At 34.5% G+C, this 22,570-nt stretch overlaps 2 protein-coding genes across 4 annotated transcripts in view; one reads left to right on the top strand and one right to left on the bottom strand.

Moving 5' to 3' along the window:
* Positions 1–10,163, top strand: part of LOC117950563 (frizzled-3-like) — a 41,585-nt gene extending 31,422 nt beyond the window's left edge. For all 3 annotated transcript variants that reach the window (XM_034881695.1, XM_034881706.1, XM_034881715.1), the window contains exons 10-11: positions 9,436–9,599; positions 9,693–10,163. In XM_034881695.1, the coding sequence (XP_034737586.1) occupies positions 9,436–9,599; positions 9,693–9,915 (387 nt within the window). In that variant the 3' untranslated portion in view covers positions 9,916–10,163. The remainder of the gene's footprint in view (positions 1–9,435; positions 9,600–9,692) is intronic.
* A 2,519-nt stretch (positions 10,164–12,682) lies between these two features.
* On the bottom strand, positions 12,683–22,396 carry kif28 (kinesin family member 28). Its single transcript, XM_034881667.1, has 27 exons — positions 22,176–22,396; positions 21,364–21,555; positions 21,116–21,166; positions 20,817–20,969; positions 20,681–20,716; positions 20,386–20,505; positions 20,014–20,121; positions 19,615–19,769; positions 19,421–19,532; positions 19,256–19,323; positions 18,901–19,043; positions 18,700–18,821; positions 18,409–18,499; positions 18,135–18,195; positions 17,276–17,399; positions 17,052–17,187; positions 16,530–16,648; positions 16,237–16,341; positions 16,014–16,106; positions 15,709–15,849; positions 15,552–15,622; positions 15,299–15,433; positions 14,891–15,057; positions 14,349–14,443; positions 13,813–13,945; positions 13,512–13,645; positions 12,683–12,972 (listed from the first exon to the last, which is right to left on the bottom strand). The coding sequence occupies exons 1-27, from the start codon at positions 22,266–22,268 to the stop codon at positions 12,814–12,816; spliced, it is 3,117 nt and encodes a 1,038-aa protein (XP_034737558.1). The 5' UTR covers positions 22,269–22,396; the 3' UTR covers positions 12,683–12,813.
* Positions 22,397–22,570: the final 174 nt, after the last annotated feature.

The following is a 22,570-nucleotide window of genomic DNA, read 5'->3' as shown; positions in this document are numbered from 1 at the left end:
CTATACTATGACTTTTTTGTCATTTTTTCGACATACTGTACTATACTATGATTTTTTATCACTTTTTTTGACATACTAACTATTACTTTTTTATCTTTTTTTGGCATACTCTACTATAACTTTTTTAACATACTATACTATCACTTTTTAATAATTTTTTTCGACATACTGTACAATGCCATTTTATTGCTTTTTTGGCATACTATACTATGACTTTATCTATTTTTCAACATACTATACTATGACCTTTTTTCATTAAATATTTTGACATACTATACTATGACTTTTTTATCTTTTTTTTTTTGACATACTATACTATGACTTTTTTATCTCTTTTTTTGGCATACTATACTATGACTTTTCAATCTATTTTTCAACATACTATACTATGACTTTTTTAAATCAATTTTTCAACATTCTATACTATGACTTTTTAATCATTTTTTTCAACATACTATACTATGACTTTTTTGTCATTTTTTCGACATACTGTACTATACTATGATTTTTTATCACTTTTTTTGACATACTATACTATGACTTTTTAATCTTTTTTTTGGCATACTGTACTATACTACAACTTTTTATCTATTTTTCAATGTAATAAATTTTGACTTTTTAATAAAAAAAATTCAACACACTATATACTATGACTTTTAAAAGAAATCTATTTTCATACATAATATACTTTGGCTTTTTATCACTTTTTTTCAACACACTTTATACTATGATTTTTCTTTTTAATCTATTTTCATACATAATACACTTTGGCTTTTTATCACTTTTTTCGACATACTGAAACTATGACTTTTTAATCTTTTTTTGGCATACTCTACTATAACTTTTTTAAATCATTTTTTTAACATACTATACTATCACTTTTTAATCATTTATTTCGACATACTGTACAATGCCTTTTTATTACTTTTTTGGCATACTATACTATGACTTTATCTATTTTTCAACATACTATACTATGACTTTTTTAATCTATTTTTCATCTTACTATACTATGACTTTTTATCATTTTTTCATACATAATATACTATAATTTTTTTAAATCTATTTTCATACAAAACAACATACAGCAACATATTGCACTATACTATGACTTTTTTTTATCATTTTTTCGACATACTGTACTATGACTTTTTAAATAAATTTTTCAACATTCTATACTATGACTTTTTAATCATTTTTTTCAACATACTATACTATGACTTTTTAATCATTTTTTTCAACATACTATACTATGACTTTTTTGTCATTTTTTTGACATACTGTACTATACTATGATTTTTTTATCACTTTTTTTGACATACTAACTATGACTTTTTTATCTCTTTTTTTGACAAACTATACTATGACTTTTTAAATCTATTTTTCAACATACTATATGACTTTTTTATAATTTCTTCAATATACTGTACTATACTATGACTTTTTTATCACTTTTTTTGAAATAATATACTACGACGTTTTTAAATCTATTTTCATACATAATATACTATGATTTTATTAAATCTATTTTCATACATAACAACATACAGCAACATATTGCACTATACTATGACTTTTTTTATCATTTTTTCGACATAATGTACTATACTACAGTTTTTTATCTATTTTTCAACGTAATAAATTTGGACTTTTTAATCATTTTTTTTCAACACCCTATATACTATGACTGTTAAAAGAAATCTATTTTCAAACATAATATACTTTGGCTTTTTATCACTTTTTTTGACATACTATACTATGACTTTTTAATCTTTTTTTTGGCATAATGTACTATGACTTTTTTAAATCATTCTTTTAACATACTATACTATCACTTTTTAATAATTTTTTTCGACATACTGTACAATGCCATTTTATTTCTTTTTTGGCATACTATACTATGACTTTATCTATTTTTCAACATACTATACTATGACTTTCTTTCATTAAATATTTTGACATACTATACTATGACTTTTTTATCTTTTTTTTTTGACATACTATACTATGACTTTTTTATCTCTTTTTTTGGCATACTATACTATGACTTTTTTAATCTATTTTTCAACATACTATACTATGACTTTTTTAAATCAATTTTTCAACATTCTATACTATGACTTTTTAATCATTTTTTTCAACATACTATACTATGACTTTTTTGTCATTTTTTCGACATACTGTACTATACTATGATTTTTTTATCACTTTTTTTGACATACTAACTATTACTTTTTTATCTCTTTTTTTGACATACTATACTATGACTTTTTAATCTTTTTTTGGCATATTGTACTATACTACAACTTTTTATCTATTTTTCAATGTAATAAATTTTGACTTTTTAATAAAAAAAATTCAACACACTATATACTATGACTTTTAAAAGAAATCTATTTTCATACATAATATACTTTGGCTTTTTATCACTTTTTTTCAACATACTATATACTATGATTTTTCTTTTTAATCTATTTTCATACATAATACACTTTGGCTTTTTATCACTTTTTTCGACATACTGAAACTATGACTTTTTAATCTTTTTTTGGCATACTCTACTATAACTTTTTTAAATCATTTTTTTAACATACTATACTATCACTTTTTAATCATTTATTTCGACATACTGTACAATGCCTTTTTATTACTTTTTTGGCATACTATACTATGACTTTATCTATTTTTCAACATACTATACTATGACTTTTTTAATTTATTTTTTCAACATACAATACTATGACTTTTTTATAATTTTTTCAAACATAATATACTATGATTTTTTAAAATCTATTTTCATACAAAACAACATCCAGCAACATATTGCACTATACTATGACTTTTTTTAATCCTTTTTACGACATACTTTACTATACTACAACATACTATGCTATGACTTTTTTAAATCAATTTTTCAACATTCTATACTATGACTTTTTAATCATTTTTTTCAACATACCATACGATGACTTTTTATCATTTTTTCGATATACTGTACTATACTATGACTTTTTTATCACTTTTTTTGACATAATATACTATGACTTTTTTTAATCTATTTTCATACATAATATACTATGATTTTTTTAAAATCTATTTTCAAACATAACAACATACAGCAACATATTGCACTATACTATGACTTTTTTATCTCTTTTTTTTGGCATACTATATTATGACTTTTTTATAATTTTTTTGATAAACTGTACTATACTATGACTTTTTTATCACTTTTTTTGGCATACTGTACTATGACTTTTTTAAATCATTCTTTTAACATACTATACTATCACTTTTTAATTACTTATTTCAACATACTGTACAATGCCTTTTTATAACTTTTTTGGCATACTATACTATGACTTTATCTATTTTTCAACATACTACACTATGACTTTTTTTAATAAATATTTTGACATACTATACTATGACTTTTGTATCACTTTTTTGACATACTATTCTATGACTTTTTAAAATCTATTTTTAACATACTATGCTTTCACTTTTTAATCATTGTTTTCGACACACTATATACTATGACTTTTTATTTTAATCTATTTTCATACATAATATACTATGACTTTTTATCAATTTTTCAACATACTATACAATAACTTTTTAATCATTTTTTTCAACATACTATACTATGACTTATCATTTTTTCGACATACTGTACTATACTATGACTTTTTTAATCTATTTTTCAACATACTATACTATGACTTTTGTATAATTTTTTCATACATAATATACTATGATTTTTTAAATCTTTTTTCATACAAAACAACATACAGCAACATATTGCACTATACTAGGACTTTTTTATCATTTTTTCAACATACTGTACTATACTACAACTTTTTATCTATTTTTCCACATACTATACTATGACTTTTTTTAATCAATTTTTTAACATTCTATACTATGACTTTTTAATCATTTTTTCGACATACTGTACTATACTATGACTTTTTTATAATTTTTCGATATACTGTACTATACTATGACTTTTTTTTCACTTTTTTTGACATACTAACTATCACTTTTTTATCTCTTTTTTTGGCGTACTATACTATGACTTTTTTATAATTTTTTTCGATATACTGTACTATACTATGACTTTTTTATCACATTTTTTGACATAATATACTATGACTTTTTTAAATCTATTTTCATACATAATATACTATGATTTTTTTAAACCTATTTTCATACATCACAACATACAGCAACATATTGCACTATGTTATGACTTTTTTAAACATTTTTTCGACATACTGTACTACAACTTTTTATCTATTTTTCAACGTAATACATTTTGACTTTTTAATCATTTTTTTTCAACACACTATATACTATGACTTTTAAAAGAAATCTATTTTCATACATAATATACTTGGGCTTTTTATCACTTTTTTCGACATACTATACTATGACTTTTTAATCATTTTTTGGCATACTGTACTATGACTTTTTTAAATCATTTTTTTAACATACTATACTATCACTTTTTAATCATTTATTTCGACATACTGTACAATGCCTTTTTATTACTTTTTTGGCATACTATACTATGATTTTATCTATTTTTCAACATACTATACTATAACTTTTTTATCACTTTTTTTGAAATAATATACTATGATTTTTTAAAATCTATTTTCAACACACTATGCTATCACTTTTTAATCATTGTTTTCGACACACTATATACTATGACTTCTTTAAAATCTATTTTCATACATAATATACTATGACCTTTATCACTTTTTTCAACATACTATACTATGACTTTTTAATCATTTTTTTCAACATACTATACTATGACTTTTTATCATTTTTTTGACATACTGTACTATACCATGACTTTTTTAATCTAATTTTCAACATACTATGACTTTTTTAAATCAATTGTCCAACATTCTATACTATGACTTTTTAATCATTTTTTTCAACATACTATACTATGACTTTTTATCATTTTTTTGACATACTGTACTATAATATGACTTTTTTATCACTTTTTTTGACATACTAACTATGACTTTTTTATCTCTCTTTTTGGCATACTATACTATGACTTTTTTAATCTATTTTCCGACATACTATACTATGACTTGTTTTTATCATTTTTTCGACATACTGTACTATACTATGACTTGTTTTTATCCTTTTTTCGACATACTGTACTATACTATGACTTTATCTATCTTTCAACATACTACACTATGACTATTTTTAATAAATGTTTTGACATACTATTCTATGACTTTTTAAAATCTATTTTTAACATACTATGCTTTCACTTTTTAATCATTGTTTTCGACACACAATATACTATGACTTTTTATTTTAATCTATTTTCATACATAATATACTATGACTTTTTATCAATTTTTCAACATACTATACTATGACTTTTTATCATTTTTTTCAACATACTATACTATGACTTTTTATCATTTTTTCGACATACTGTACTATACTATGACTTTTTTAATCTATTTTTCAACATACTATACTATGACTTTTTAAATCTATTTTTCAACATACTATACTATGACTTTTGTATATTTTTTTCATACATAATATACTATGATTTTTTAAATCTTTTTTCATACAAAACAACATACAGCAACATATTGCACTATACTAGGACTTTTTTTATCATTTTTTCGATATACTATACTATACTATTATTTTTGTATATCTATTTTCATACATAATATACTATGACTTTTTTTAATCAATTTTTTAACATTCTATACTATGACTTTTTAATCATTTTTTTCAACATGCTATACCTTGACTTTTTATGATTTTTTCGACATACTGTACTATACTATGACTTTTTTATAATTTTTCGATATACTGTACTATACTATGACTTTTTTTTCACTTTTTTTGAAATACTAACTATCACTTTTTAATCTCTTTTTTTGGCGTACTATACTATGACTTTTTAAATCAATTTTTCAACATACTATACTATGACTTTTTTTTATCATTTTTTTGACATACTGTACTATACTATGACTTTTTTATCACTTTTTTTTGACATAATATACTATGACTTTTTAAAATCTATTTTCATACATAACAACATACAGCAACATATTGCACTATACTATGACTTTTTTATCTCTTTTTTTGGCATACTATACTATGACTTTTTTATAATTTTTTTGATATACTGTACTATACTATGACTTTTTTATCACTTTTTTGGACATACTATACTATGACTTTTTTAAATCTATTTTCATACATAATATACTGTGATTTTTTTAAACCTATTTTCATACATCACAACATACAGCAACATATTGCACTATGTTATGACTTTTTTCAACATTTTTTTGACATACTGTACTACAACTTTTTATCTATTTTTCAACGTAATACATTTTGACTTTTTAATCATTTTTTTTTCAACACACTATATACTATGACTTTTAAAAGAAATCTATTATCATACATAAAATACTTTGGCTTTTTATCACTTTTTTCGACATACTATACTATGACTTTTTAACCTTTTTTTGGCATACTGTACTATGACTTTTTTAAATCATTTTTTTAACATACTATACTATCACTTTTTAATCATTTATTTCGACATACTGTACAATGCCTTTTTATTACTTTTTTGGCATACTATACTATGACTTTATCTATTTTTCAACATACTATACTATGACTTTTTTTAATAAATATTTTGACATACTATACTATGACTTTTTTATCACTTTTTTGACATACTATTCTATGACTTTTTTAAATCTATTTTCAACACACTATGCTATCACTTTTTAATCATTGTTTTCGACACACTATATACTATGACTTTTTTAAAATCTATTTTCATACATAATATACTATGACTTTTTATCACTTTTTTCAACATACTATACTATGACTTTTTAATCAATTTTTTCAACATACTATACTATGACTTTTTATCATTTTTTTGACATACTGTACTATACCATGACTTTTTTAATCTAATTTTCAACATACTATGACTTTTTTAAATCAATTGTTCAACATTCTATACTATGACTTTTTAATCATTTTTTTCAACATACTATACTATGACTTTTTATCATTTTTTTGACATACTGTACTATACTATCACTTTTTTATCACTTTTTTTGACATACTAACTATGACTTTTTTATCTATTTTTTTGGCATACTATACTATGACTTTTTTAATCTATTTTCCAACATACTATACTATGACTTGTTTTTATCATATTTTCGACATCCTGTACTATACTATGACTTTTTTATCACTTTTTTTGACATAATATACTACAACTGTTTTAAATCTATTTTCATACATAATATACTATGATTTTTTTAAATCTATTTTCATACATAACAACATACAGCAACATATTGCACTATACTATGACTTTTTTATCACTTTTTTTGGCATACTATATTATGACTTTTTTTAAATCTATTTTCCTACATAATATACTATGATTTTTTAAACCTATTTAAATACATAATATACTATGACTTTTTATCACTTTTTTCAACATACTGTACTATACTCTGACTTTTCTATCACTTTTTTTGACATACTGTACAATACTATGACTTTTTTATCACTTTTTTTTGACATAATATACTATGACTTTTTAAAATCTATTTTCATACATAACAACATACAGCAACATATTGCACTATACTATGACTTTTTTATCTCTTTTTTTGGCATACTATACTATGACTTTTTTAAAGAAATTTCGATATACTGTACTATACTATGACTTTTTTATCCCTTTTTTTGACATACTATTCTATGACTTTTTTAAATCTATTTTCATACATGATATACTATGATTTTTTTTAAACCTATTTTCATACATCACAACATACAGCAACATATTGCACTATGTTATGACTTTTTTCAACATTTTTTTGACATACTGTACTACAACTTTTTATCTATTTTTCAACGTAATACATTTTGACTTTTTAATCATTTTTTTTTCAACACACTATGAATTTTAAAAAAATCTATTTTCATACATAATATACTTTGTCTTTTTATCACTTTTTTCAACATACTATACTATGACTTTTTTGATCAATTTTTCCACATACTATATTATGACTTTATAATATTTTTTTTTACATACTACACTATCACTTTTTCATCTATTTTTGGCATACTGTGTTATGACTTTTTGAAATCTATTTTCAACATACTATGCTATCACTTTTTAATCATTGTTTTGAACATACTATACTATGACTTTTTTTAATCAATATTTTGACATACTATACTATGACTTTTTTATTTTTTTTGACATACTATTCTATGACTTTTTAAAATCTATTTTCAACATACTATGCTATCATTTTTTAATCATTGTTTTCAACACACTATATACTATGTCTTTTTTTAAATCTATTTTCATACATATATACTATGACTTTTTATCACTTTTTTCAACATACTGTACTATGACTTTTTAATCATTTTTTTCAGCATACTGTACTATGACTTTTTTATCATTTTTTTGACATACTATACTATGACTTTTTTATCATTTCTTTCGACGTGCTATACTATGACATTTTAATCTATTTTTCAACATACTATACTATGACTTATTTTTACAGCACACAAAACACAATTTGAAACATGAAAATATCCCATGCACCTGCAGTCCAACATTATCATGTATCATCAGGTTATCATGTATCCCGGTCCAACATTCCTGGACCTTATCACAGGACCATAGGACATGAAGTAATTGGCCGACCTCTGTCTTACATTTCCAATAATTTGATCTGCCACTATCTGGAGGGAGTCCAATAATAGTGATGCATATTGTTGAACAGAATGAGGTGCACCCTCACAGTGCGTGACATAGTTTTAATAGTCCTACAGATTCTGTTTTACTATGAGGTTTTACATTTTTTCATGACATACTATATTATGACTTTTTTGTAAACATTTTTATCACATACTATACTATGACTTTTTATCAATGTAATTAATTAATCAATAATTTTTATAGCATACTATTCTATGTTCTCAAAGTTCCGATGCATTCCTGCATATAATAATAATAATAATAACAATAATAACCATACATTTTATTTGAAGGCGCCTTTCTTGGCCCTCAAGGAAGCCGCACAGGGAATTCATATATTACAAACAGTAAAACAAATACTTTACACAATAAAACAGGAAAACAAATAGTATACAGCAAAACAAATACTATACAACACACATAGACATATAGCCTGAAGCATTTTGGGGTAGCCCCTTGATTATTTAATAGGACTTTAAATTATGGTTTAAGCACTTACTGTGTACAACAGTATATCACTAGCTTGATTAAAGTGATGGAATGAACAGATACAAAATGTAACCTTTTTTTTTGTTTAAAATACATTACTCCTTTAGGGCACTTCAACCCACGCCTCTTCCACCCACTTGGCTGTCATAGACGACCTGGATGAACCAGCCAGAAGTCACCACGGCCCCCCCACCTCCACCAGGAGTAAGGCCAGCAGTGTCCACAGCAAAGCCAGCTACCACGGCAGCCTGCGACGCATTCGTGACGACAGGTAGAGGAGGAAATCCGTGACTTCCTGTTTATCTGTCAAAAGTTGTGAATATGATGAAACTAAATCTTTCTCCCCATACCGCTCCTGTCTCAGGAGTGATACTGTGGTTTGCCGAGGTACAGAGGAGCGCAGTTTCCATGGCAGCATGCCACGTCTGGACCACCCGCTCTCCGCTCACAGCAGCCTCTATCGGATAGACAGCCGCTCAAGGCACGGCAGCCAGCCCAACGTATCTGAGGCCCCTGCAACCCTCATCACCCACGGAACAACGGGAAGCGACAGCCAAGCTGCCGAGAATGACGGCACCAGTGCCTAAGAAGAGAAGATTATTGGAAGGATGCTTTTGATGCCTTTTTAAAGGAAGATTTGCCCTGGGCTGACACACACCTGTCTGTGTGTAAGTGTTTTCCTCTGTTAAGGTGGAGAATGTACCAGTGAGGGCCGTGGTCTGGATTTCCTTGCTCTGTTAGCAGTGTGGCTAAAAGTCTCCTAGATTCTGTTTAGTTTCACTGTAAAGCTGAAGTTTGTTTACGTATTGTTTTGACTTTACATGGCAGACAACTACCGATGGCTTGACTGAAACAGGCTGTGCCAACAAGAATAAATCCATCTCTTCTGACGCTTGATGACATTAGTGATGCTGACTTTATTCAGGGATCATTTTGGTTGAGCCCAGGTAAACCAAAACTAGCACTGGATAGGAAATACTGAGTGGGAGGGAGAATTCATCATTGTTTATGGACAATAACACTGATGGTCTTATGGTGGCTTTTTTTTTTATCATAATCTTTCACCATCTTGCAGGACCTACCTGAATATTTTTAAATATGTGAACACTGCCGAGTATTACTTTTTTAATTATCTTAACTGGTTTGCTCATTGTCTTGGTAATGTCTCACATAAAAGACTTATGTGAGTCTTAGTCGTGAGACTTTATTATTCTCATTCTTTGTTTGCGCTGGACTGCAGCTCTTAATGAAAGATGTTTATCTTTGTGTGGCTTCAGACACCGATAAATATGGGCTTAATGTGAAATCTTGGACCTCTCTGTGGTTTAGTGAATATTTTTATACTGTGAAAATTGTCTGTCCACTGCTGCAAGCTTTAGTGAGTGTATCTGAGACTGTGAGTGAGAAGTGGAGATACAAGCGGTCATGTATGTGTTGAACTCTAGTGGTGAACAGAGAAAGATAAATGGAGGGAGCTGAAAGATTTAGGCAACCCAGAATGTAAGTGGATAGTTTCACAGTCAGAAAAAGGGTGATATAATACGGAATGGTCGGCTGAAATGAGCTGGAAGAATGTGTACACACACATTCACATTGGCCTCAAAAAAACATGAAATCACATACTTTTCTGAATAGATGCGTTAGCCTGACAGACAGAAAAGATAGATTAGGGAAAAAAGCTAGAGGATGGTTTAATCAGCTGATTACATGTTCGGTCAGTTGTCAGCCAAGCAATGTATGTCACAGAATCCAAAAGGTTATGGATAAGAATTGGCTGATAGATTCAGGTACACATTTATCTTTCCATTTAAACTTAATGGCTGTGTAGACTGGAGTGTAACTTAAAAAAGGAAAGCTTATAACAGTGCTCTATCCTGCAATCTGTCACACACATACGCACACAAGGTTGAAAGGTTGTATTTTGAAAGCAAGTGCTTTTTTTAAATGTAATTTTCCTAACTGTAATTTTACCTAAACTGCTACTGTACATGCTCTTTGCTCATGTTTGTTTGTGTTGTTGTCCAGAAATTGAACTCAAACTTACCCAAAGAGGTGCAGACAATTCAAAGGTGAAACTGTAGAAAGAGAAATATTCGCTAATTGCGCTTTGCAACAATTCTTCTGACGTTTAAGTAAATGTTACAGGATGTGTATTTTGTAAAAGAAAAAAAAAAGTTTACGTTTTATTCCCAAGACCCAATTAACCTACCTCACCTGGACCCTCAGCCTACTCTGCGCGCACATACACACATCAATACCATTTTTAAGTTTCTCATGACCAACCCCCTTCCAACTTACCTGCCTGCATATCTGTTGTGCAGAGAGTCTCCGTCCTATCTGATGACTGCAGCACGGTGGCCTAATGGTTAGCACTGTGGTCGTCCCGGGCCTTTCTGTGTGGAGTTTGCATGTTCTCCCTGTGTCTGTGTGGGTTTTCTCTGGGTGCTCCCCGTTTTCTCTGGGTGCTCCACTAACAACATGTTCCCCTCCCTCACTACCAAACTGATGTATGGTGAGCGTCTGGCCGTGCATCACCCTGGTGGGTGCTACACATTGATGGTGTTGGGAAGTAGTCGGGTTGACCCCCCCCCCCCCCCAAAAAAAGCGCATTGAGTGTCTATGATAAAGCTCTATAAATGTAAAGATTTTATTAATTAAGATCTAATCTGCCTCACATCTGCCTTCTGCCTCTCCTGTAAATGTGCCCACATTAATCTGTTATGGACCTACAGCTGCTGTCTGTACTCTTGCAAGTTGTGACTGATTACAAATATTAACCGTTGTGTTTTTACCTCTGAAGTGGACATTAAAGCGAGAGATGCTGTGTTAAACACGGTCATTGATGAAATCTCCCCTTTTCAGCTATGAATATCTTATTCTTGTAAGTTAACCCAAGTCTGTGATCAATAATATTAGTCCGCCACATGAGACACGACAAAGAGGCGTTTCACTGCGGTGTGGTTTCTGATGTCATGCTGTGATACAGCCTCACAGTGTACTGCAGTTGCTCGAGAATATCACCTGAATCAATGATGGTTACAAAGAATATAATGTGAAACTTGAGTTGTATTTGCCTTTTAATTTATTTGCAGTTTGGGACTGTAATGATTTCTTTTACATGCAGTCTAATAAACCTTTTATAGACTTCAGTGCTTTTGTTTTTATTTTCATACTAAACGTGTATTTATTCTTGCGGACAATAAATAAATACATACTACAAATACAATTAACATTCACATTGTTAATGTGCAGCTGTTTTTTACCAATGCCATAATGTGGTTTTAGAATCGACACAATAAAGCTCTTAGTAAAAGCTACTTAAAAATGGCAGTATCTTAACCCCCCCCTACACACACACACACACACACACACACACACACACAAACACACACTTTACATTGGAAATATCTGCAGTGTTGCAAAAGAATTACCAGAGACAGTCACCTTCTTATTACTTTTTGTGAAAATCAGTTACGGTTACTCAGTCAAGACCAGATTCCGGATCGCTCTCGTTTCCGACGGACGATGGCTGCTACATCTTGTTTGAGAGTGGAGACGCTCTGTTCCAGCTGCTCGGAGAAATCCCTCAGCAGACGACTCTGCTCGTCCACAAACAGCCTGAGCCCCAGCAGGTCGGACTCCTCCTGGAAACAACAAGAACTCAGCCTCAAAACTAGCATCAGCAGATATCCATAAACATCATGTACTTTATACGCGATGGCTTAATATTAGCAACTCACTCTTGATTCTACTTTAACCTTTGCAAATAGCTAACCAAAATACATTCGTCATTCTAAAAACAACTCACTGCAGACCTGATTGTAAATTCAATGACTTAAAAAAATCTAAAACAAAATAATGCAAAGATTATATCAAACAAGTTGAAAACTTCAAATTAACTTTTGCAAAATTACCACTTGGAAATACCCTGAAACGTCCAAACAATGAAATTCCTTACTGTTTTGTCACATTCCAAACATAATTTCAAGAACTCAAGAAGGAACATTTTTCAAATCCTCACCAGTTACCATGGTGAGCTCACTGTAATCTTACTAAAACTTTTCTTCTGCCAGTTAATTAGTGAGCCTGGTTGTGTATTGTTCTCTATATCTAATGTTTAAACAAGGCCTTATTGTAAATACGCTCACATCTACCAAAGCTGCAGGCAGACATTGCTACGTACGCTGGGCCTGTGTCTGCGCAGGCGCTGCAGCTGAGCCCTGGCTGAGGTCATGCTGTGGTAGAAAACCTTGAGAGAGCGAGCAAACTCTGCATCACAGCTGGGACGCACCGACCGACCACGCACACTATCCCCACCTAACACAGAGGAAGAACGTGTCAGAAAACAATGGGAATATTTTTGCCAATATTAGTAGAGTATAGACGTGATATAAACTGTATTTTTTTTAATTTTTGTTTTCAATTCATTTAATTAACAGCATATTAACCCCGACCTTGGTGTGTGTCATGTATGTTTCAGTTACCATTCCTGGCTGCATTGAGTTGTTCTCTCAAATTATGATTTTCCTTTCTCAGTGAAGTATTAACACTCTTCAGTTCCTCCAAGTCCTGTTGAAGAACTCTCACTGAGCAGCTGGGCTCTGAAGAGTCTACAGGCTGCAACACACGCACATTTATAAAAGCACAGTGATTGAAATGTTTGCCTTATTAATTGTACTTTGAATACAAAATGACACCACGCCTGTGCACTAAAGTTCTTTGGAAGTCATATCCTATGATCTATGATTTAGAATTCTACTGTCTTAATAATAATAATAATAAAATGAATTTGTATAGCGCTTTTCCCAAGCTCAAAGTTGCTTTACAGAGTAGAAACAGTAGATAAATAAATTTAAAAAAAAGGTCTTACACCCTATCGTACAGTTAGATAATGCATAATGTATTAGGTTGCACATGTATCTATACCACAGTTTAATAGAGTGGCATACTCAACTTTAGAAACACTTCAAAGTAAAAGACTATGCCTGATGCAGGAATACAGCCTTAACAGCAAACTCACTGCAGCGTGTGTTGGGCCCGCCTCCTCGATGATGAAGATGCCCTCTGTAGTCATCCTCACTCCCTCCAGAGATGACATGAGGCCAGTACAACCCTCTGAAACCGAAAACTAACACCTATCAACAGCTTTAATGATACCTCTGACTGTTTATTTTGTCTTTTGTACAGTTACATTAAAACATTGTAACGTTAAAATATTTTCTAACTAAGGCAAGAATTAGAACAATTACGATTCACTTTCATCCCACTCCAACTAATCTCTGTGATCCTAAGGGAAGCACTGAGGCAGGATAATGAGTGATTAATTTCATTTTGGGCTGCTGCTGTGATGAGATGAGATAATACAGCAGTGTGGCATAGAGCATTCATAACTATGTACTTCATACTACTATTGTTTTACATGCACCGTTTGTAGTAAATATTAAGTGTATTCATGAGCTGAAGGCGTCTTTTTCTCTTGCTCTCAGTCAATAATACTGTAAAAAAAAAAAAAAAAATGGCAAATCTTGGCCAATCATCCATTCCATATCTGTTCATCCTCACCTTGAAGGCCCCAGAGCTCCAGCACTAAAGCGCTGCACTGCAGGTAGTCTAACAGGCGTTGGGAGGTGTGGAGGGAGGCGAAGTGAACTCTATGATCCAGCAGTGGATTGACATTGTGCCACACAGCCGGAGAGTACAGAGGCTGGCTGCTGTCAAATAACCTGAAACTGAGCAGAGTGGCCAGCCAAAGAACAAAAAGCAGTATCTCACTTCTAGTTGAATGAATCCAGAGGACAGTTATATTCCCTGTTTCTATCACGCCACTTCACTTTCAATCCTCAATCATTGATAACAGCACGCGTCCAACCTAAGGTACGGATATTCCTGCACCATAAACAAATTCTCTGTATGCTCCCTCTACTTCAAAATCTATTCAGTGCTTTCTATGCCTCTAAATGAATGCCTTACCCGATCTGGACCCCTCTGTTGCGGGCCTCTCTGATCCAGCGGAGGCCACAACACTGTTCCAGGACCAGCTGGAAGTCCAGTCGTCGACCCAGTAACTCAGACGGGTCGATCAGAATGTCATCCTCACCCAGAGGGCTGGAAGGTATGAAGATCATTTTCTAATATATCTTTGCATGTTTATTAGGGTTATAGGCATTTGAGTGTGTGTGTGTGTGTGTGTGTGTGTGTGTGTGCATGTGTGTGTGGGTCATACAGTCCTGTGAAGGTGCAGGGGACCAGCTGTGCTTGTAGAATGGCCTCCTCTGTGCCCTCTGACCCCAGCACCTGCCAACAGAGATTATCACTCTGTGTTTACCCCAGATGTGCTTGCATGTGTATGTGTGTGTATATGTGTGCATCTGTGTGTGTACCTCAAGTTGCTCTTCCAAAGGGATGCGGAAGGCCAGAGACTGAAGCCAGAGGTGAGCAGTGCCCAGAAGCAGAGGCTCCACAGGATCCCAGAATGGGTCTTTTTCTCTGGGTAACGCAGCTGTAGACAGCCCCTCTACTTTCTGTCATCAACCAAAAACAGGTCAACATGTTTAGGCTTGCTGAGAGTTATAAATTTAAAGAAAGGACAGCAAAAACAGAAACACAAATTATGGATTTCTGCAAATATGTAAAGTCTCTTACTACATTTTAAAAAACATGAGAAACGTTATCTCCCTCGATTTACATTGTCTCTGCTGTTCTCAGCCTGATGCAGCTGGTAGGCTTCTTCCATCAGGAATTTGCGGTTTACAAACTTGGCCTTGGACCACATCCATACCTGGGGAGGGAGTGTGACCTTAGTTTAGAAAAAGGAACACAATTTTAAGACCCCTCAAATCCAAATGGAAATTATTTGTAAATTATAAAAATTTAGTGTATGTGACAGAAAGAAAGAGTGATATAGCAACCTGTTTTCCCATACAGGTGACCCTGACAGCAATCTCCTTCTCCAGATCATGTCCTTTTGAATCCGACAGCGCCAGATTCTTGATCTCCAACTTAAACTCCACCCCCTACAAACATGGCAGATGATACATTGCCTATGTTTATTCATTGTCAATACATAAACATGACCACATGAGACAAATAAAAACAAAAACTTAAATATAACTGTTATTTGATTTAGAAAGAATCTAGCATCCAGCAAGAACATATTAACCAGTCACTTAAAAAACATGTGCTGCATTTGACTGTGTGTTACCTTGTTCAGTTCCTGGCTCATCTGATTGGCCTCGGCCACCATGGGCATCAATTTGATGTAGTCGTAGAAGACGGCCAGCAGACTGGGATCTGTCTGACTGGGCCCAGTACTCGACTCACCTAAACACAGACGCATAAATAATATCTAACAAGGTTCCCTCCAAAAATAAATCTCCTTTAAACAACATTCCATTTGCTCTCTGCTCATTGCTAGGTAGAGAGCAGAGCAAAGTGCAGAGAGCAAAGCACAGCGCAGGTGTTCGTCATCGAGGGTGGCAAGGAAGCTATTTCCCGTTGCTAGGTAACAACAGCTGTTATCTCATTGGTTGAACTTTCGAAAGGTCAGCGGCAACTAGGTCAAAGTTGAAATAATTTGAACTCTGAGCGCAGCGCAAAGCAGCAAATCAGACGCGGTGCGCAACGCCGGGGGTTGTGCACAGGAAATCAACGGCCAGCGCAAAGCTGTTTTGCCGCCTATCATCTGTAAGCAGTTTCACTTCCAGCTGCTGATCGTCCTTCTTACCCAGGTGGATGCCCTCAGCAGCTGCAAGTTCAGACTGAAAGTAGTCGTAGTCGTAGCGGCTCCAGTCATCACCGCCCCTCTCAGAGGGATAACCAATAAACAGATAAGTGCAGTTAGAGCCGAGAATGAGACGGTCCTAGAGGGAGACAAAAAACAGAGAAAGGTGTGTTTTTGTGTGTTTGTGTGTGTGTGTGTGTTAAGTGTGTGTATGTATTGACGCCCACCAGGTGCTGCAGCTCAGTCGTCTGGAAGACAGCATTGCCATTGACAATGACTTTTGACCCTGCCAGCGGGGTCAGTGTTACCCGGCGCTGTTCATTCCTAAACACAGCATGACGCGGCTGGATCCTGACACACAAAAACACATATACAGGTGTTAACTCAAAGATGCAGAAAAAGATACACATTTTGAATAAGGGATACTTGTATCTCCACAATACTAAGCTTCCAGATGTGTACACATAATTGTATTCAATTGCTTAATTTTTAAAAAGGGTCACAGGGCCTGCAGCCTATCCTAGCATGCACTAGTTGGAATGCAGGGAAACAGATTGCTAATCAATGACATCATTCACATCTACTTTTAGACAGTATATAGACTGTCAAGTGTCACTACTCCCTGACTATTAAAAGGAAGATATTCCCTGTCGCGGTCGCGCCAAATTCTTACTCTTGGGGGGGAATATTCTTGAAGTTCTATTTCCGGGATTGCTCCAGTTCCGCGGGAAATTCCGCCGGATGCATGTGTTTTTGCCAATGTCCATTTCCTTCCACTTTCTTTGTGTTGGAATTTTAAACTCCAGTGGATTTATGAGGACTTTGGTTAACTGCTCCTCAGATCGCTGCAGGGTAAATTGAGACAGCAAGCTAGACTATCTGTCCAATCTGAGTTTTCTCTTGCACTACTATTTTACAGAGGCTCCGTGCAAAGCTTATGTATCTGTAAAGTGTCCTGAGATGACTTCTGTCATGATTTTACACTATAAATACTTTAAACATGCTTTACTTGTGCTATGTTTGTGATGATTTATCAACCTACAGATCTAATAATCCCGATGTGATCTTTATGGGATGTAAACTCACCCTAAGCCCTTGATAGAGATGGATCTCTGGGAAGAGTCACACAGGCCGATGTCCCATTCACCTGGAACACAAAACAGTATTAACATGTTAGTAACTGTAGCAATGGGTCTGTCAGAATACAATAAGCTGCTCAGTCACATGACGTCCAACTCTCAAGGCAACTAACCCCTTTGGAATTCTGCATTTGCAATCCCTCCCTCTCTACAAAGTGTAGTGAACTAGAGAGTGAGATATTCATCACAATATATAGGTATAAAGAGAGAGAAAGATTTACCCTCCTGAATGAAAAGCTTGACCACCCCCGACAGTTGAGCGTCCTCATTGATGTTCAGGATGTAGGGATGCATCTGCATCATCCTCCTCTCCTGACAGAGAGAGAGAGGAAAGAGAGACAATTAATGTTAGTACATGTACAAAGACGTAGTTATACACTATACCTTCACCAAATGCATTTACGTTCTGTGCTCATGTGTTTTTTTTCCGAAGCTCATCTGAGACACTTAGTGTGTCTAATTGTGTACATGGACGTGTGTGTGTGAGAGTGTGTGTGTTTGTGTGTGTGTACCTGTGTGATGTTAGCATACTGTTGCTCCCAGTCCTTCAGCGCCTCCTGAAGGTGTTGTTCCCATAGAGTCTGAATGGCTCTGATCTGGAGCTCATTGTGGGTCAGCAGCTGACGAAGTTCCTCTAAACACACATACACATAAGTGTTGACCCTCGGCTGCAAAATGCTATTCTTCCGATCTATTCTAAAAGCGCGTTTTACTGGTTTCGTTGTTAGCTCTGCGTCCCTCCTGGCCCAGCCGGCTCAGTCGTTGCAGCAGTCTGGCGTTCTCTGCCTTTAGCTCCTTAACCAGACGCTCAGTGGGGCTCTCATTCACCACCGCTCGGTTCTGGATCCGCTTTGCCCTAAAGAGGTGAGTCAGGTGGGGACACAACGAGGGATGTGGATTGGGTTCAGGTGGAACAGAAGAAATGAGTGAAAGAAAAGATAAGGAAAGGAGAAGGAGGTAGACAGACATGACTGAGCAATTGGCATATATGTTTTAGCATGATTTTTTATTATAGTTCCAACCTGCTGAATTCACAATGGGTTACACTGCACGAACGGTTTGTTGTACCTCTCAGCATAGCGCAGGGTTGAGAGAGACTCCTCATAGCAGATATCAGCAGGGCTCAATGTGGCAATCTTGAAAATTGATTGATGTCCACAATTACAAATAACTGCATTAATATAATGCAACATAAGTGTGTGTTAACACTCTTTCCTATAAAGTGTCTAATACCATGACAGTGCGACTGTTGCCTCCCAGGGCGGACTGCAGCAGCTTGGTGAGAACTGAGTCTCTGTACGGTATGTGTATGACTTTCTTCCCCACGGCCACATCAGCGAGGGAGCTGGAGGAGAGAAGATGAGGTGAAAGATACTGATAAACCAAACTGAACGGAAACTAAAATTAAACCTAACACCAGGGCCAACCTGATAACATTGCCCAGGGTGGTGAGGCTCAGGTTGATGGCTGTGCCCTCTTTGAGTCTGTCAGCCTCCGACCCTGATGACCGCTGACGCTCACTGCCAGCCAAGTCCACCAAGTTGATGTTGGACTGCTTCGTGATGCTCTCTTTTGAAAAGATCTGACAGGAGGTCACAGTGACAACTTACAATACAAATAATTACAATCAATAACAAATTCTAGAAGAAACCTGAAGATACTATTCTGACCAATGTAAAGATACGGAGACACCCGCTCATGTGTAAGTAAATGACATAACTTGAGCATAAGAAAACAGTACAAAAATTGACTGTTATGAAACTGGGAGAGACAAACCTAAATCATGGGGAATGTAATGGACTACAGCTGAAAGTGGAGCCACTCACCTGTTTGAGCTGGAGGATAATGAGCATGTGCGAGCGACTGCTATTGACGTTCATGTGAGTGGCAGCAGTGGTTCGCGTCCTGGTCCCTTGTTCCATTAACTGCTCCACCTACATTTCAACATGATTCCAAATACAAAACAATAACAAAGCACACAGAAGGATACTTGAAATACCCCAAAACATTCCTTGTAGCTCTGTTTTTCCCCAACAGCTCATAATTTATCATAATTCTATGATTACAAAACGTGCAGGACACTCATGAGTCATAGAGTTGAATGTAAGACGTCTATCTTCCCTTGATTGTCTCACAGTTTGTCACTATATGTTGAGGTGTTTCTCTCTATATATTCTTACACTTCATCATCCTTTTACCTGTGGCGCGCTGTCACACGGGACAGTTCGGAGACCTTCAACATAGAAGCCCCTTTGCTGCTCCTCTCTGACTCTGAGCCCCCCTGGATTACGAGGCCCCCGTGACAGCAGGTCAACCACCTGGACAGAGTAGAGAGAGAGAGAGAGAGAGAGAGAGAAATTGATGCAAAGATTAAGGAAGGAGAAAACACTGGCCATCTACCAAGACTTCTTAATGAATGTAATATCCTGAGAAAGAAGACAAAAACAAATCAGAAAAAAGGAAAGGGGACAATGCTGATTTCCCAGCTGTTACCTGCTCATTATAGATTTCCAACATGCTGAAAAAGACCTGTGTAGACATCAAGAACAAAGATTTTCAGAATATTTACTACCACCAGACACCCAGACATGGCACTGTGTGCTGGTAAACAGCCACACACACTCTTTACCTGACACTGTCTGGTATCCTGGTTCTCTCTAATGGCCTCAAACAGTCGGTCACAGAGTTTAGGGACCAGGCCTTTGTTAGGCCCATAGCCCACCATCGAGTAACTCTTCCCTGAGCCGGTCTGCCCATAGGCCAACAGTGTGGCATTGTAACCCTGCAAACATTGTTTCAGGACTTTTACTAATAAAACAGATCACAATTGGACATAAAGTAGAACACTAAAATGGTTTTAGCCAACTAGCACATAACAAAAATTAGCTAAAGTCACAGAGTCCTGAGACTTAATATGGCGATTGTTACCTGCAGTGCATTCTCCAGTATTCCCTCTCCCAGGTCCTGGAACACACTGTCCTGGGAATAGATGGTATTTTGTAATCTTATAGTCTTGCTCACAGTCACTCTAGCTATGTTTGGACAGCCTACATTGATACTGTCTAGATATTCTACTTGCATTCTGCTCGTTGCACAGTACTCACTACGTCTTGTTGGTTGTAATGACTGTATTGTAACAACAAATGCCGGCTCTACTAGGATGCCTTGAAGCTGACCTGGTCGGCGTATCTTCCCCCGGGTTCTTCGGGTACGTAGAGGCCACCGGGGTCTCGTGTAAAGCCGCTGTGGGACCAGTAGGCGTAGTCGAAACTAAACGAACGACGGTTCTGGGATTCACGCGGGTCCTGAATGGTGATGGAACTCGACACCATGGAGACAATACTTCGGCTACCTGCGTCCCTCTCTCTCTGAACGGAGGGAGGAAATGGAGGGTGACGGAGGAGAGAACAAGGTTGAGGGAGAATATCAGAGTCGTTTAGTGTACGAATAACTGAGTACTTATATAATAATAACTAAGATTTAGTACTTCTTCTACATCTGCTGTGTCAGTGACACCAGGCCATTGTTTTGCGAGCTTCGCTTGGCTACATGACGTCCCCCAACCTTCTTCAATCCTCTCACCTGTACCCAGTTGTTTCACGCAGGCTTTGCACTCAGTCAGGCCTCAGCGTTAAACTCGGTATTGCTATATTTTTTTTGTAGAAAACTTACTACAGCATGTCAAATCCTCCTGTTTGCCAACACATTTGTAAATATTTTCCTCTAGCAATTAACACTACTGTACAAGATAGACTACTAATTACTATTAAGTTTTGTCATGTCGAATACGACATGAAAAAACTTGCACTTGCAATGTTTTCTCTTCCATCAGTGTGTATAGTTTAATTTAGCAGGATATAGTAATTTGTAAGTGAATGCGATTCCATAAGAATACAGTAGCCTATATTGCAATATACACACAAACATCAAGCATATACATGGAGAATTAACGTAAAATAAGAAATGCATGACAGCTTTCCACACTGACCTTGTTGAACGGTCGGACTCTGACAGCCACTTTGACACAGTCCTTGCTGTGCATGTCTGAGGCTTTAGCCCTCATGGTGCAGCAGGCAGGCATCAGTCAGGGAGACTGGCACACTTGAGTCATCAGCTCCCTCACATAGCGACACAACAGTGTCGAATTACACGTTGACATGGACACAATCAGGTCAGTTTGTCAGTGACTGTGGTGTCCATATTAGGAAATGCCTCTTGGTTTTACTAAAAACTTAATGAAATGTTTTACTAGCTGAAAGATGGAAAAGACCACAAACACTTAAGCCTAAACTAAACATAACATGCAACGTGGAGTAGACACTGCTACAGGATGATATTCACTGGCAGCATGACAAGTGATTAGTTATTTTATGAAATGTAATA

Source organism: Etheostoma cragini, chromosome 1 (genome assembly GCF_013103735.1).
Source record: "Etheostoma cragini isolate CJK2018 chromosome 1, CSU_Ecrag_1.0, whole genome shotgun sequence".
Lineage (NCBI taxonomy): Eukaryota > Metazoa > Chordata > Actinopteri > Perciformes > Percidae > Etheostoma > Etheostoma cragini.
The sequence above is the reverse complement of the archived record's forward strand: the minus strand, read 5'-3'. Positions and strand labels throughout refer to the sequence as shown.

Coding starts and splice junctions, on each gene's coding strand:
- kif28 (XM_034881667.1), bottom strand. CDS start 22,268: ATGCCTGCCTGCTGCACCATGAGGGCTAAAGCCTCAGACATGCACAGC. Junction 20,506..20,680: donor TGGAAATCTATAATGAGCAG/GTAACAGCTGGG, acceptor TACTCTGTCCAG/GTGGTTGACCTGCTGTCACG. Junction 17,400..18,134: donor ATCTCTATCAAGGGCTTAGG/GTGAGTTTACAT, acceptor TTTGTGTGTCAG/GATCCAGCCGCGTCATGCTG.